The 16,401-nt window shown below is 44.1% G+C and overlaps 1 protein-coding gene across 3 annotated transcripts; it reads right to left on the bottom strand.

Annotated features, from left to right (window-relative positions):
• Positions 1–470: 470 nt before the first annotated feature.
• Positions 471–14,401, bottom strand: LOC138374788 (sialic acid-binding Ig-like lectin 5). 3 transcript variants are annotated; one of them, XM_069457920.1, is made up of 9 exons: positions 14,365–14,401; positions 13,904–14,287; positions 13,403–13,681; positions 13,030–13,074; positions 12,118–12,372; positions 11,747–12,031; positions 11,422–11,521; positions 10,723–10,801; positions 471–659 (listed from the first exon to the last, which is right to left on the bottom strand). In XM_069457920.1, exons 1-9 carry the CDS (start codon positions 14,399–14,401, stop codon positions 471–473), a joined length of 1,653 nt encoding a protein of 550 aa, XP_069314021.1. The 3 variants fall into 3 exon arrangements, with proteins under 3 accessions (XP_069314021.1, XP_069314023.1, XP_069314022.1); XM_069457922.1 differs by lacking the exon at positions 11,747–12,031; XM_069457921.1 differs by lacking the exon at positions 10,723–10,801 and having other exon boundaries at positions 531–659.
• Between the last annotated feature and the right edge of the window lie 2,000 nt (positions 14,402–16,401).

Genomic DNA, 16,401 nt, shown 5'->3' with positions numbered 1-16,401 from the left:
TGATGTCAACACATTGCTGCCCTTTTCTCTGTGCCTGGTCACCCCCAGCCTCAGGACAACTTGCCAGGAGGACTTTTCTGTTTGAGGAAGAGAGACCAGCAAGCACTGAACACACACCATGTGCCAGGGCCTGTGTTGGTTGATTTCCATGTGTTGATTTCTTTAATGTTTACAACAATCTTTCACGTAAGACACATGATCTCTGATTTACAGGACAGGAAACTGAGGCCCAAAGAGAGGAAGTGAATTCCTTGATACCAATGCCTTATAAAGTGCTGGAGCCTGAGTTTGAGCCCATCTCTCTAATTCCATCAACTGTCTTTGTTCTGCTCTACCTGGGAACACTCACACAGTAGTTAATGTTAGTATTGTCACAAGGGCTCTTTGTGCTTCAACAAAGGACCCTAACTGGTCCCTTCCCCCAGACAAGCTGTGATTCCTCCTGCCAGGACTGAGTTCTGGGCGAGTCCTCACTTATTTGTCTTGATCTCTGAGTATTCTGTGGTGTGTCTGGCCTTCTGGTCCTGAGGCTCCTTTACCTTCATCTCCTGAAAGCTGAGGGAGGCATAATAGAGCTCCTTTTCGCCCGAGGGCTGGGTGTCCCCTGCAGGGGAGTCTTGGTCTGGAGGGCTGTCTGGCCAGGGCTTTTGCCTGGAACTCTGAATAAAGGGGAAAGAAAGGAGTCATGGCAGGAACAAAGAGGCAGGTACGGTGTAGTGAATTCTTATAATTTTATGTTGCTTCAGCATTCATTTAGAATATAACTTGGACTTTCTCATACCAGAAGCAGGGCTTAGTTACTCTTGAGATAGTTTCTAGTTCTCTACTTTTTCCCAGTTCTTCAAAGTGGTTAATTCAGATATTTGCCTTATACAACCACCTCCTGGTGACCACCTCCCTATGGGACAGCTGGATACAGCCTACTTGACTCACCCCACAACCCCACAACCCCACACCCCTCCCGAGCTGCTCAACTCTGCTGTAGTGACCCCCTCTCAGGCACAGCATGACTCCACAGAACTTACGCCTGACTGCTCTACACCCACCAATCGTAACTCCCTGTGGGAAGCCTGCTTGAGGAATACCCTGGACTCTAATTCAGGATTTGGCTACAGATTCCCTCCACCACTGGTTGAGCGTGTGTGTCCCAGACAGCTCCTCCCTTCCTGCTGGCCCTGTGAGGGGCTCTGCCTTCTTCTCTCTGGGATCTGTAAGTAATAAACTGCTTCTGTTATTTCATATGTTTTGTTGTGTTGCCTCCTCTGCCTCTCACCTGACCAACACACCCTAACCTAAGTTCTTTCCTGGTCGGGGCTCTCCTACAGAGTTGTTTTCTTGGTAGAAATAAAGTGGACACAGATCACATGACAGCCTTGAGGGCATCTGCCAGTATAAACAAGTTTCCGGTGAGAGGGACGCCTGGTCATGGGCTGAACACTTAGGCATTACACTGTCTGCCAGGATAAAGAAGTGTTCTGTGAATGGCACACTGTAGACATTCATGACAAAATCCTTTGTGTTCCCATTGGGCAGGGCTAGAATTTATGACCACTCTCCAGAGACAGACCCCAAGAGATAATACAACACATGGTCCCCAGGGGGAAGTTGGGCTGATACGACATTTATCCCGTTGTCCTTTTATTCCTCATACATTTTCTGTGACCTCAACTATTTATTCACTTATTTAAAATTTTGTAATACTGTGATTTATTAGACCATATTAAGGGCTCACTAATCACAAATCACTGTTGCATCCTCACAAAACAACAGTTTGAAAGATACTATAATTATTCCTACCTTACAGATAGGGAAACTGAGGTGGAAAGAGGGTAGGTAGCTTGCCTAAGGTCTCTCATCTAATAAATGGTGGAGCCAGAATTCAGCCCAGTCTATCTCCCTTGTACCAGGTCCTGGACTAGGGGCCAGGTGTACAGTGTGACATAGACCCTGACCTAGGCAGCTTACAGTCCGGTAGGAGGGGTGGATTATAGGTGAAGCAAATTTCTACCTTCAGCTACATTACCAGATGTTTTATGTGCAAACTAGAAAAGAGATGGCAATTCTGGATCCTGGACGCAGGTCCCATAAAACAGAAACAAAATAGAGCAGAGCCAAAGTCCCCAAGCAAAGATGGCACGAATACACTGGTAAGCAACTCCCTTCCCTCTCCCACCTCTGCCCACACCCCTACCCACCCCTAAGGAAATGTATGTTGAAAGCAACATTAGCCTTCAAATAGTAGCTTATATTTTATTTTATTTATTTATTTTTTTTGAGACAGAGTCTCACTGTGTTGCCCAGGCTAGAGTGAGTGCCGTGGCATCAGCCTAGCTCACAGCAACCTCAAACTCCTGAGCTCAAGGGATCCTCCTGCCTCAGCCTCCCGAGTAGCTGGGACTACAGGCATGCACCACCATACCCGGCTAATTTTTTCTATATATATTTTTAGCTGTCCATATAATTTCTTTCTATTTTTAGTAGAGATGGGGTCTCGCTCTTGCTCAGGCTGGTCTCGAACTCCTGAGCTGAAATGATCCGCCCACCTCGGCCTCCCAGAGTGCTAGGATTACAGGCATGAGCCACCGCGCCCGGCCAGTAGCTTATATTTTTTAAAAAGGATTCCAGGTTAGGAAAAAATGGTTTCACAATGTCAGAAATAAAGTACAAGCAAGATGAAATGACAAAGTAGCTAAATGCAGTGATATTACTGCAGGCAAAGAGAGGAGAATAAGGACATGTGTCCATCAGCAGCCTTACAGTATATGAAAAAAAAAAGGGTTATATTGATAACTATAAGACAAGATACAGGTCAGATTAATACGGAGGATAAAGCAACATGTTCACTCTTTTACTCAGTAACTCTTTGCTGACAGCTTGCTATGTGCTAGGTGCTGTTCTTGCAGATGAGGACATAAGAGAGACTGAAACAGTCCAAAATACCTTCCCTCATGCAGTTCCTTGTTAGAGGAGGGGAACAGTAACACTAGGTAACAGTTGTAAGTGAGCTAGGCACTCTTCTGAGCACTCCTTATAACAATCCAGTGAGATAGGAATCCAGCATCTTAATGTCCCATTTCCGGAAGAGAAAACAAAGAAACAGAGAGGTTCATTAGCTTATCCAAGGTCACACAGCCTGCAAGTAGGTCAATCCAGAACCTGAATTCAGGACATCAAACTCCAGGGACTAGGCTGTGAATTGCTTTATCACTCTGCCTACAATAGAAAAATGCACAGAAGGGTTGAAACGAAAGTGATGGGAAAAACCAAAGCTCTCTCTACCATAGTTCTTGTCAAGATAGTGAATTCACACGTGTTACTGGCTCTCTTCTCCAAGATCCAACAACAGAGGAACTAAGGAAAGAACTCTTGGATGAACAAACTTTTATAAATCAGTCAGTGATTGACCAATCAATCACACTGAAATCCCTGGGGGAAAGGGAGGGCTAATTTGAACAAATGGGATGGGAGAGCTGGGGAAGCTGCCGCGTGGGTGGGGGCAGCTGGCTTGTTGATGAGAAGATGGGTTATCCCAAACACACTTGAATTCTGCTCCTTTCTCTTCTCTGCCCTTGCCTTGGGACAATCACTGGCTGTCCCCTCGCTACAGAATTCAGAGTATGGACAGGAATGCTGTGCAGGTGTCCATGAGGCAAGTGTTGGATAAGCGCCCAACACCCACCAGGGTGAGGGGAAGAACAGAGGTTGGAGTCTCTCTGGCCTTTGACCTTCTCATTTCCATTTTCTCAACTCCAAACTCCCCAGGCTGGTAAATCACAATCCAGGGAGAGCCTCTGTCCAGTGACCCTTCTCCATGAAGGTCTGAAGATGAAGGGGTGACTTGAACTGCCTTCTTGAGGTGACAGGAAGTGGGAATGGATGGCCATAGATCTGGTTCCTGGGGTGCTCTACCCTGGGACCTGGCCCCATCTCTCCTTTGAGCTCAGCAAGCCCGACACAGGCCAGCATCTGCCCTTCACCCCCATTCAGTAAATACTGCCAGACAGAGGAGCCCAAACCCAGGGGGAATATGAGCTCACAGCCCAGAAGACTGGACAACTGAGGAGAAAAGCAAACCAAAGGAACCTTGCAGACCACCTGAAGCATAGGTATTAGAACGCTTCGATCAAGAATTTAAACTATGCATACTAAATGCACTAAAAGAGGTAAGTGATAACATTAGCAGCATGCAAACAGGCATAAAAATTTACACCAATAAAGTGTGTATGTAAAATGAATGTGAAACAAATAAGAAATTATGTAATTATGTACTTTATGCAAAAAGGGCCATGTGGAAATATTATATCTGCAAAACATAATAGAGAGAACACAATGGATGGAAGGAAGAATAGAATGACTATAACTGAAGGCTAACTAGCAAGCTAGAAGCGCTGTTTGGAGTAACCCCTAAAAGGAAGTAGGGAAGGGTGAGGAACAAAACATATGAAAAAAGGTTAATTTAGATGGAGGATAGAAACAGAAAACTTCAATATTCAGATAAGAGTAGTCTTTAAATGAGATAAGAATGAAATAGAAAATGAGGAATTATTTCGAAAAAATAGTGGAAATAAAATTTCCAGAATTAAAGAAAGATGAACCACCTCAGCTGAAAGGGCAAGAAAAAAGGCAAGGAAACCCCACACCCAGATACAGTATAGTAAATCTTAAGAATATCAAAACCAAAGAGAAAATTGTAAAAGTTGTCAGAGAAAATGAGGTTCAGGATGATGTGAGATTTCTTAGTGGCAACACTGGCTGCAAGGCACAGTGGAGTGAAGTTTAAAGCATCAAAGGAAAATCACTTTGATCCAAAAATTTCTATCCTGCCAAATGAAATTCAAATTTAGGCATGCAAAAAAATATCTTCAGACACACAAGTCCTCAGAAGCCTCAATACAGAGAAACCTAAATTGAAAGCACACTGGGAGGAAGAATGCAAAGAAAAAAAGAAAAAAACCCAAGAAATTCTGGGACAAGTATAAGAAAGAAAGGTGACAAAATGCCTCAGTAAAATGTGCAGCTGTGTATTTTTTTAAAAGACCAAAGTATAGAAAAATGTTAAGTATGTTCATAACTCAGAATGAAAACTGCACATCTATAGAAAATATCAACATTATAAGGAGTGGTGGGAGTGGAGACCAAGAGATATAAAAACATACCAATGTCTTTTTGTTAGTAAGACATAGATACTAATTTTTTTTACTTTTTGTTTTTTTAGAGAAGAAGTCTCACTATGTTGTCCAGGCTGAACTTGAACTCCTGGGCTCAAGCAATCCTCCCATTTCAGCTTCCCAAGTAACTTGGATTATAGACATGAGCCACCACGCCTGGAAAGATATAAATTTTTTAAGAAGAAAAGAGAAAAAGAAATATTGAAAAAGTGGAAGCAAGTGAAAGTAAAAGGTAAAAGAGTAGAAAAAATCCACATATATCCACAACCACAATAAATACTAACAGAGTAAGCTCAACAGAGAATGCCACCAAATTGGATTTTTTTGAAAACCTGGTTATGTACTGTTTACAAAAATCTCTGCTAAAGCATAAATACATAAAATGTTAGAGGGAAAAAAGGATGGAAAAGTACCAGGCATCTAACTAACCAATAACAAACTGGTACAGCTATGTCAAGCTCCAACTGAAAAGCCTTTAAAGCAAAGAGTATCAATATGGATAGAATCACTATGTGTGATAAAATGCTCAATTCATCAAGAAGATATAATACTTCCAAAATATATGGTTTTGATTTAAAAGCACATCAAATATAAGAAACACAATTGATAGAAATACAGTGAGAAGTTGACAAATATTAATATATTATCATAATGTAGGATTTCCTGCCACATCTCTTGAGTGTTGACAAGTCAGGAAGAGCTATTAAAGATTTGGATTCAAACATTACAATTAATGCACTGGCCTGCTGATTTAAGAAATAAAAAATATGTATTATTCTTAAGCACACAGGAAATATTTGCAAAAATTCATTATGTACAGGTTGTAGGTCAAGTCTCAACAAATTAAAATTTTTTTTTTAAAAATTAAAAAATAGGTACCATAAAAACCGTGTATTTTGGCTGAGTGGTAGTTCACACCTGTAATCCCAGCACATTGGGAGGCCAAAGTGGGAGAATCGTTTGAGTCCAGGAGTTTGAGACCAGCCTGGGCAACATAGCAAGACTCTGTCCCTATATAAATTTTTTTTTTTTTTTTTTTTTTTTTTAGACAGAGTCTCACTCTGTTGCCCAGGCTAGAGTGAGTGCCGTGGCATCAGCCTAGCTCACAGCAACCTCAAACTCCTGAGCTCAAGCGATCCTCCTGTCTCAGCCTCCCGAGTAGCTGGGACTACAGGCATGCACCACCATTCCCGGCTAATTTTTTCTATATATATTTTTAGCTGTCCATATAATTTCTTTCTATTTTTAGTAGAGATGGGGTCTCGCTCTTGCTCAAAATTTTTGCTTGAAAAATTATCTGGGCATGGTGGCACATGCCTATAGTCCCAGCTACTTGGGAGGCTGAGGTTGGAGTGCAGTGGTGTAATCATAGCTAGTGAACTATGGCAACAGAAGGAGACCCCATCTCTATAAAAACCAAAATGCCATGTATTCTGACCAAAAAGCATCTAGCTAGATTTTAATTGTGGAAAGATGTTTAAAATTCCCATACATTTGGAATTTTTTAATTTCAAATAATTTAAGATTCAAAGAAGAAATCACAATGGTGTTTTAACAATATCCAGAACTGAATGATATTAAAATAGGACATATCAAAATTTGTAGAATGGGATAAAAGTTGCATTTTGAGAGAAATTTATCCATAATTACTTCTATAAAGAAGGAAGAGCTATAAATTAATTAGCTCTGTACCCAGCTTAAAAATTAATAAAAGAACATCAGAATAAACCAAAGTGAGAAGGCAGGTGCTGAGAAAATGAAAGTAAGAATAAAGTAGAAAACAAAGATACAGTGAGAAAATCAACAATCCCAAAAGTTGATTCTTTGAAACTGATAATGAAATAGACAAACAATTAATAAGATTTAGCTAGGAAAAAAAAAAAAGAGAAGGAAGTCACGAATAACCAATGTCAAGAATATAAAAGGGGAAGTAATCTCACTAAAATCAGTAGTATAAAGACAACAGAATACCACCCATAAAAAAGTATAAAACGTAAGTGAAATGAACAAGTCCCTAGGAGAAGATCACTGAAGAACACATAAAGTGATTGAATTAGAAAAATTGCACATAGAGACACCACCAGGCCCAGACAGATTTACAAGTGACACCTATCAATCATTCAAGAAACAAATTATTCCAATTTTAAACACTCTCTTCCAGATAATAAAAAAAGAGAGAATCGTCCCCAATCCCTCAATATTATCTTAATGTCCAAACAAAAGAAACAGGAGGAGAAAGGAAAACGGCAAGTCCATTTGACCCATGCATATAGATGCAAGAGTGCTAAGCAAAAGGTTCTATCAAACTGAATCTACCAGGGTATCAAAAAATACGTACCACGAACAATATGGTTTTGTTCCAGGAATGAGAGAGTAGTTTTATATTATAAAATCTTTAATTTTAATTCACCATGGTAACAGATGAAAGAGAAAAAAAATCCTATCAGTACACGCATTTGAAAAGTTCAACAGAAATTTATGGTAAAAATTCATTTATGGTAAAAATTTATGGTAAAAATTCATTTAGTGATAGAAAGGAACTTCCTTAACGGGATGAAGGTTAACAAAAAGCAACTTATTTTTTTAATTTATTTTCTCTCTCTCTGTCTGTCTATCTTTCTCTCTTTTACCTATGCATCCAAGAAGCTCAATGAAAAAACCAACTTAAATGGCAGAATATTCTGTGTGTTTCCTTCAAAATCAGGAGTAGTATAAAAGGCCCATGATCACTGTTGTTTTGACTGGAGTCTTAGCCAGCATATTAAGACGAGAAAACTGAATGAAGTGTTTAGGAAAAAGGGAAGAAATAAGGTGTTATCTTGTAGATGATATAATCATCTAATTTGAAATCCCCAAAGATTCTAAATAACACCCAAGACCAATTCGTGATATTTCTTAAAATGGAAAACATTTATTAGAAATACTTCTATTTCTATCTACAAATTATTTGAACGAATAGGATAGCTTAGCAAGGTGGAAGGACATAAAAGCAATTAAAAATGTAACTGAGTTTTGTGCACCGCCTCTACTGAGTGAAGGCAATTCTCAGCACCCAGACAGCTGACACCCAGAAGAGGTGGGTGTCACTATGAAAAGAAGTACTGTTATAGGGGAGGTCCTACAGGAACCCAGCAGAGGAATTCAACCCCATGAATTTGGGAAATAAAAACGAGAAGCTCTGTGTTGCCAGATGGTGGGGAAATGAAAAGTAACTGGCACTGTTCACACAATCTGCAGTCATGCACTGCCCGCAGTCTGAGGTGTTACATGGACTTCCGTTGCCAGATGAGGTTAGGACTGTGTGTTTGCACTCCACCATCGAGTAGGTCATTTGTTGAAATATGGAATCTTTTAGAAGAAAAATACACCTGCAGGGTATACATGTGGCCAAGTGTTTCTTGCTTAGTACCTGAAGCCCAAAAAGATGAGTTGAATTTTGAAGGAAATAACAATACATTTGTGTCAAATTCAGCTGCTTTGATTCAATAACCTATGATAGTTAAAAATAAGAATATCACTAATTTTTCAGATAGTATCTATATCTCAGAAAAAGAACAGAGCAGTAGACTTATTAATAAAATTTAAGAATTTTCCAGCTACCAAAGCAACAAGATCTAAATGACACTCAAGACCAACTTGTGGTATTTTTTAATCACAATAAAACAATTTATTTAAAAAAATACTTTCATTCTGCATTCTAGCAATTAGCAATCAGAAAATACACTTTTTAAAAAGATAGCATTTATAATAGCAACAAAAACGAGTACTCAGGAAGAAAAATAACAGAAGATGTGCAAGACTTGCATGAAGAAATTCTATATCTTTTTTAAAAACACTAAAAAAAGATTCAAACAAATAGAGAGATACCTATTTTGGGGGCTAAGAAGTCTTGAATTTGTAAACAAGTAAATTCTTCCCCAATTGAGCCATGGAGTCAATGTAATTCTAATCAAAATAGCAACAGGAGTAGTTTTTGGAATTTGACAAACTGATTTTAACATTGAAATGAAAAAACAAAAGACCAAGAATAGCCAAGACAGTATTGAAGGATATTAAAGAGGAGGTGTTGCTCTATTGGATGTCAGGACTTATTTTTGAATTTATAGATTTTATTGTCTCTATAGACAGTTCTGACTTGGGGACAGTAAAGTTTACGATTGGAATAGAACAGAGACCACAGAAAAAGGTCCACCCATATATAGAATTTTGATATATGACAGAATTGGCTTTCAATTCAATGGAGGACAGAGAGAGGAAGTGGTTATTCGAAAAAAGGAGGAACATAGATTGTTCAACACCACACACCACACACAGAAATCAACTCCAAATAGGTTAAGTACTTAAATGAAAAAAGGAAAACATAAAACTTTCAATAGAAACTCTATTTGAACATCTTTCTAATCTTAGAATGGGAGAGATTTTCTTAAATGGATCCAAGAGGCACTCAGTAGAAAAGAGAAGATTGGTGAATATGATTATATTACAGTTAAGAACTTAGGTTCACCAAAAGTCACCTTAAGAAAAGTGAAGACAAGCTACTCACTGGGAGAAGGTATTCACAATACATATAACCAGAAAAAAAATTAGTATAAAAATGTATAAAGCCCTCCAACAAATTCAATATGAAAAAGCCACACACCCAATAGGAAAGCGGACTTCAGATGTGACCAGGCATTTTATAGAGAGTGTGTACTTATGCCAGTAAAATCGTAGAGAGACTTTTCATCTTCAATGGTAAGCAAGGAAATGCAAATCAATACCATACTGAGATAGTGAAATGACCAGACAATTGAGAAAAGCAAGTGTTGGAGAGATTATAGATCAACAGAATCTCATAGGCATAGATGAGAGTGTGAATGGATACAACTCCTTTGAAAAGCCATTTTTGATGATCTTGTAAAGATGGACATCCACATGTCCTGTGATCCAGCAATTAAATTTCTAGGTAATGCTAAAGAAAAGTTCTTACATGCTAATACAATGAGACATGAATAAGAATTTTCATAACAGCAACATTTGGAAACAACTCAAATGTCCATCAATATAAGCTTAGATAACAGACATAATCATAAAGTGAAATATTATACAGTGGGGAGACTGAATAAATTGCAACTCTGTACAACAACATAGATGAATCTTTGTAATACAGTGTTGGGTCTATTATACAAGGCAAGTCCAAGAAGATTGCACAGAACATGATATGTGATATTCTTCCTAGGTTCAGAAGCAATTAAAACTAGTGTATATTTCAAGTATACATATATGTGACAACACTGGGAAGACAAGATACAGAACAGTGGTTACTGGAGAGGGATCAGGGAGCAACATGGGTGGATGTATTAATAGCTATACTTAGAAAGAAGGTTGGACAAGACATAGCGGTTTGTTGGCTCTGGGAGATGAAGGGGAGAACAGGAGAGAAGATAACTCCCAAGTGTCTGCCCAGGTGACGGGAGGAGCAGGTTTCGTGAAATGCTGAGGACCTCAGTCTGGACTAGCTGAGTGGACACGTTTAGGGGCCCCCTGTGCATGAGAAGATGCCCAAATCACTCACCCAGGCAGCTGTACCCGTAACAGGGTCATCATCCCTTCCCTCTGGTCTCCTGGCTGCTTGCTTCCTGCGGGCCTTCATGCTAGGGAAAGAAACCAGCACAATGCAGCCCGGATGGCTCAGGCACATGTGAGCAGGCTGCCCCCACCCCTGTTAAGATGGTGAAAATGATGACTGAGGCATCCAGGCCCTGGAGCTGGACTTGGAGATATTCCTGACATGCAAGCGGGGGCTCTACCCTCCCGGATGACCAGAGATTTGGTCAAGGTGGCCAAGGACTGAATATCCATCACTAAAGATCCCATCTTACACACAAAAACTTATACACAAATGATTATAGCAGTGTTATTCCTAATAGCCAAGAAGTGGAATCTTGGAGCTGCCCCATGGGGTGTCTGCAGAAGGAGGAGAATTCGTTCAACCAATTCATGGGTTTCTTTTTCATTTGGGGCTAATGAAAAAGTTCTAAAATTGATTGTGATAAAGGATGCACAATTCTGTAAGCACACCTGTAAACACACTGAATTGTACACTTTCAATGGATCAATTGTGCAGAATGTGAAGTATATCTCAATAAAGCTGTTAGGAAAAAGAGAGAAGACCCCTCTGGATCTACTCAGCTCTGTGTTTCTGGGATTCAGCCACCTCTCTCCTACTCCCTACCACACATCTCTCTATACCTTCCCTGGGACCAAAACTTACATGCAGAAGAAGATGAGGCACACACAGATAGAGAACAAGGCCATGGCACCAGCACCCGCAAGGGCCCCAGGAACCACTCCAGCCCCCAAGACTGATTTCCCTGCAGAAAAGAGGCAGGAGAGATAACGCTCCCAGGACGCAGCCTCATGTCTTCCCATCTCCCTGTGGAACTAGCTCCAGGTCCCCGCTCAGCTGGGAGATGGAAGACCCCGTCCTCCCTACCGCCTTCTGTCGGGGCCCCAGCCCCTTTCTCCCACCGTTCATCACTCTACATCTGTGCACCTTCCCTCCGGCCACCCCCAGCCTCCAGAACACGCCCCCTCACCTGGCAGCAGCAGAACGGTGCCACTCCGTGTCCCGTGGACATTGTGGGCCTCGCAGCTGAGCCTGAGGCCCGAGCTGAGCTCCCCTCGGAGGCTCAGGGAGCTGTTGGCCCAGGGCCCGGCTGAGCTGGGGGTGGCCCTGAAGGCACCGTGGCTGCCGTTCCCCAACCACAGCTCCTCCCCGAGCCGCCAGCGCAGGGAGGGGGCCGGCTGGGCTCGGGAGCAGCAGCTGCAGCGCAGCCCCTCGGCCTCCCAGGAGCAGGAGGGCCCCAGCAGCTGCGGGGGGTCTGTGGGGACAGAAGACAGGACTCAGCAGGGGCTTCTCCCCTCCTGAATACCTTGGGGTTCTGGCCCCAGGTGCCCCCAAACTCACAGTGCACAGAGAAGCTCAGAGAGAAGTTCAGGGAGCCCAGGGGGTGCTGGGCCTGGCAGGTGAATTCTCCTCTTGCAGACACCCCTCGGGGCAGCTCCAAGATCCTGGTATTGGAGATGGGGGTGGCGTTCAGGGCTGGTGTCCCCTGGAACCAGCTCAGCTGTGCAGGGGGGTTGCTGTCAACATCACAGAGCAGCCGCAGAGCCTGGCCCTCCAGGACCGGGAGGGACGAGGTGTTTTGTGTGATCTCCAGGGCTTTGGGGAGACAGATTGTAAGGAGACAAAGAAAGAGAGATGGAGGGGGTGGTGACAGTCCCTTTCCTTCCCTCTTTCCCAGGATCCGGGTGACATCTCCCTCTCTTCCCCTGGCCCATGCTGGCTCGGTTTCACCTTGGTTAAAAGGCTTGGCCTTTATACCCTCAGGAAGTTGACCAAAAGTGTGTGGGCCTTTTATCATCAGAAAAGGCTCAATATCTAACTGGTATGTGCTGGACTGTGTGGCAGAGAGAGGACAGAGAGCCCCCAGTGGCTTTGCGAAATAGATTCAGCTAATGTGCCAGGGAATGAGACTAAGGAGGCTGGAGTGGACGGGTAGAGCAGGACACGGAGCGGAGCTGTGAAGAGACGAGGTGGGCAAGGATGGGTCTGCCACGACTGTGGTATGAACCGGGCCACAGGAGGGATGGTAGATGGACGGGATCTGGGGTCTGCTCCCGGCTTTGAGCAGAGTGAGGCTGTATGTGTGCCCGCGAATGAACACGGAGCTCTCAGGAGGTGGGGGCCAGAGGGTGGTAATTCTCCCTCTTGCTCTTCCTACATCTGCTGCCTATTTCAAGCTCTGGTTCCCCCACACTGCTCTCAGAGGGGACCCAGAGGCTGGTCCCAGCCCCAGAGGAGGAGGGTCTTCCCTACCTGTGCCATTTGTGAAGATGCTGATCATGAGGTTCCGTGGAGCATCTGGGATAGAAAGATACGGCCCCCCAGCTTCAGGTGTGGAGTGGACCTGCATGGGCCTGGCAAGTGCCCAAGGAGGGGCCACAGAAACCAGGAAGGTGGGGACAGCTGTCCTCAGCCCCCTCCCCTCCTAAACTCCCAAGCTCAGATCCATGCCGAGGTTCCTCAGGTTTTCCTTCTCCTCTCTCTCTCTCCTACACGCACACGCTCACTCGCACACACACACACACACACACGCGCACACACACATGCACACACACAGCACACACATGCACGCACAAACCCCACTCCCACTGCCCTCAGTGACCCAGCCGTCCCTCCCCCAACTCACAGGAGACATTGAGCTGGACAGTTCTCTCTGTGGTCACATGAGTTCCTTGGAGTTTCACCTGACAGGTGAGGTTGGTGCCGTGGTCCTGGGGCCTCGGGGTGAGGGTGATTGCCGAGGAGTGAAGGGTGTCGGGGTCCAGGGAGTTGAGGGCAGCCCCCGTCCAGGAGAATATGAGAGGCCGTCCCCCTTGGCAGGATCCCGGCAGGCTGCAGCTCAGGTTCGTGGGGCGGCCAGACTCCACAGGCTCCAGGGAGTAGATGTCGGGTTTCTCTGTCAGGGCTGAGGAGGAGAGAGGGAGATGCCCAGGCCCCAGGAGGGTGGGGACCCACAGCGTGACCTGCCAGTGACCAGGGCCTCAGGCCCTAAGCTTGTCCCAAGTTCTGTATCTCTTTTAACCACTCCTGCCCCAAGACCGGGAGCAGGGCATATTCTAATGTCCTGTCCCTGTTCTAATACGGGGACTCCACATCCCAGGGTCCTCTCCTGGGGCCTCTGCCATACCTGTCACCTGCAGATTCAGCTTATCGTTTTCGTAACTATGTTTTTGAGAATTGCTACTCTCCACTTGGAAGAAGTAGGCTCCTGTGTCCTCTGTCTTGGCGTCTCTGATGCTCAGGGAGCAGTTTCTGGTCCTGATGTCCCCAACGAGGAGGAATCGGCCCTTGGTGCCTTTCTTCACTGCTCTGTCTGGGTTGTTTGTGGCCACAGCATTACCATAGTATATGTTGTCCCCATCCCGGAACCAGTAGAGGTAGACTGGGTTAAAGGAAAACCACGAAGGCCGGGGCGGGTAGGAGAAGGAGCAGGGCACGAGGACGCACAGGCCTTCTTGTACCGTCACCGAGTTCTTCACTTGCAGCTTGAACCGTGTGTCCTGCAGGGACCCTGGGGAGACACAGGCTCAGCTGCAGCTGCAGCTTCCCCGAGACTCATGCCCGTCCCTCCTCCCTCAGCCCACTCACCTGCCCACAGCAGGGGCAGCAGCAGCAGGGCCAGCATGTCCGCATCGCCAGGTCCGGACCCGGGGCCCAGTGTCTGTCAGGGAAGGAAACACCGGAACGTGGGGTGGGGCCGGGGAAGTTGGTACAGGAAGCTGGTGAGTGAGCAGAGCTGTGGCCTCACAGACGGGGAACTTGATGCTCCTGGGGGCTGGGAAATCATCCTGTCCCCCCAGCTGGGAGGCTGAAGGTGGAGCTACTGAGGTCCCCAGAGGGCGAGAGGCTTGTCCAGATGGGAACCTAGAAGTGGTCCCTTCCAAATGATGTTTCACTCAAGAGTAGGATCACCAGGGAGTGAATGCAGACAGCAAAGGGAAAAGAGGGCTGGAGCTGGTGATTCCCTGAGATGCGCGTCAGACCCACACTCCAGCTGAAAACCATTGAAAGTTCTGGAAAAATATTATTTTAAATTTCCTTTACATTGCTCAAGTGTTGACAAGAAATAATGGAATTTTTAAACTCAAATTTAGGGGAAGGTGAGAACCCACGGAAAGAGCTGGAGCACCTTCGCCCTAAGGGGGTTTTTGAGACACAGCCTAGTCTGGTTCTGGTGTTCCTGGACCTAAGAGTCTTGTGGGACAGTGATGAACACAGGCCCACTCAAAATGGAATGTCTAAAGGGAAAGCCTCAGCCCATTATGTGGGGTCCCCAAAAGGCTACAGAAGCAAATTTGCTGAAGCTCAATCGCCAGGCATTCTCCCTCGCAGGGGAAGGAGCACAAGGAATTTCACACTGAAATAGGGCTCCCTGGTATAATGAGTATTTTAAATTAAAAACCCTCAGACATCAATAGGCCTTAGAAGAGACTTTTTCCCTGTCTGCATGAAGACAGGAGAGCAATTGTTCTTGCCCCCGTCTGTCCCTGTTATTTCATTATCCATTAGGAAAAGGAAGACCAAGCATGTCACCACACCTGAACAGAGCGTTTATAATATAGTGCCGTCTCCAGGAATCATTAAATTTAAACAAACCAAAACTATTTACAGGTAATTTGTGTTCCCAGATCCAATCATTCTAGTAATCGTTTTATTACCCCTCAATAGAATTCCTCTTCTCCCCCTCCCACATCCTATTATGCCAGGATCCAAGCCCCTACTCTTTCTATGAGCTCAAGGTGGCATATAAGCGTCTGGATCCTGGGGATACTGGCCAATCACTCTGTGCTTCTCCCCATGCACACGGTTAAATAAATTTGTATGCCCTTTCTCTTATTAATCCGCCTTATTGTGAGTTGATTTTTTTAACAAACCTCCAGGGGGCCAAGGCGTTGGTCCCCACACAAGAATCCCTTTTCAGATCCCTGGCAGGAGCCAAAACAATGTGTAGAAATAACCTGCAATCTTACTCCTCCTTTATAAAAGAAACTTAATAAATAAGTGTCCCCAAATTTAACAATGATCTTAAAAAATTTTAGACATTTGCAAAAATGAGTTGTGAAAGTAAAGACAGTTTCTTAAACTAGCAACGATCAAAAGAGATTTCAATCAACCACACCAGAATAAATACTGACTTTTGTTTCTATTCTACTATATGGTGTTACCAATGTGAACATATACATATTGGTTTTTGTCCACAGTTCCTGGCTCATAACTCCCATAGTCTTTGTTATAATGCAAGGTGCTCTAGGCTTCAGGAGACAGAATCTGTCTCTCTCTGACCTTCTCCTTTCACCTGCCCGAGGCAGGACTATAATCTGATTGTGGGTCAAAAGACACTGATTCTAGACAGGATCCAGCACCATACCCTGAAGGAAGAAATGCTGCACAGAGAGGCCAGGAAGGATCTGAACAGACAGACCTTGCTGGGTTTAGATCATGTGCTTTTTGTCCACTTACATTTCTACACGGTTGCCAGTCACCCCTATGTAATGAAGCCTTGATAAAAACCGAAAAGAACAGGCTTTGGAGAGTTTCCAGATACCGGGACACATGGAAGTTCCTGGAGGGTGGCACTCAGGGAAGGCATGGAAGCTCTGCTCCCCTTCCCATACCTCTCCCTAC

This window comes from Eulemur rufifrons, chromosome 24, assembly GCF_041146395.1.
Source record: "Eulemur rufifrons isolate Redbay chromosome 24, OSU_ERuf_1, whole genome shotgun sequence".
Classification (NCBI taxonomy): Eukaryota; Metazoa; Chordata; class Mammalia; order Primates; family Lemuridae; genus Eulemur; species Eulemur rufifrons.
Note: the sequence above shows the minus strand (reverse complement) of the source record. Positions and strands in the feature narration are given on the sequence as shown.

Bases quoted from the DNA above. Each gene is read 5' to 3' on its own strand.
- LOC138374788 (XM_069457920.1), bottom strand. From the start codon at position 14,401: ATGCTGGCCCTGCTGCTGCTGCCCCTGCTGTGGGCAG. The intron at 14,288-14,364 runs GTGAGTGGGCTG...GTGTCTCCCCAG, and splicing joins GCTGCCCCTGCTGTGGGCAG to GGTCCCTGCAGGACACACGG. The intron at 12,373-13,029 runs GTAGGGAAGACC...GTCTCCCCAAAG, and splicing joins CATCTTCACAAATGGCACAG to CCCTGGAGATCACACAAAAC.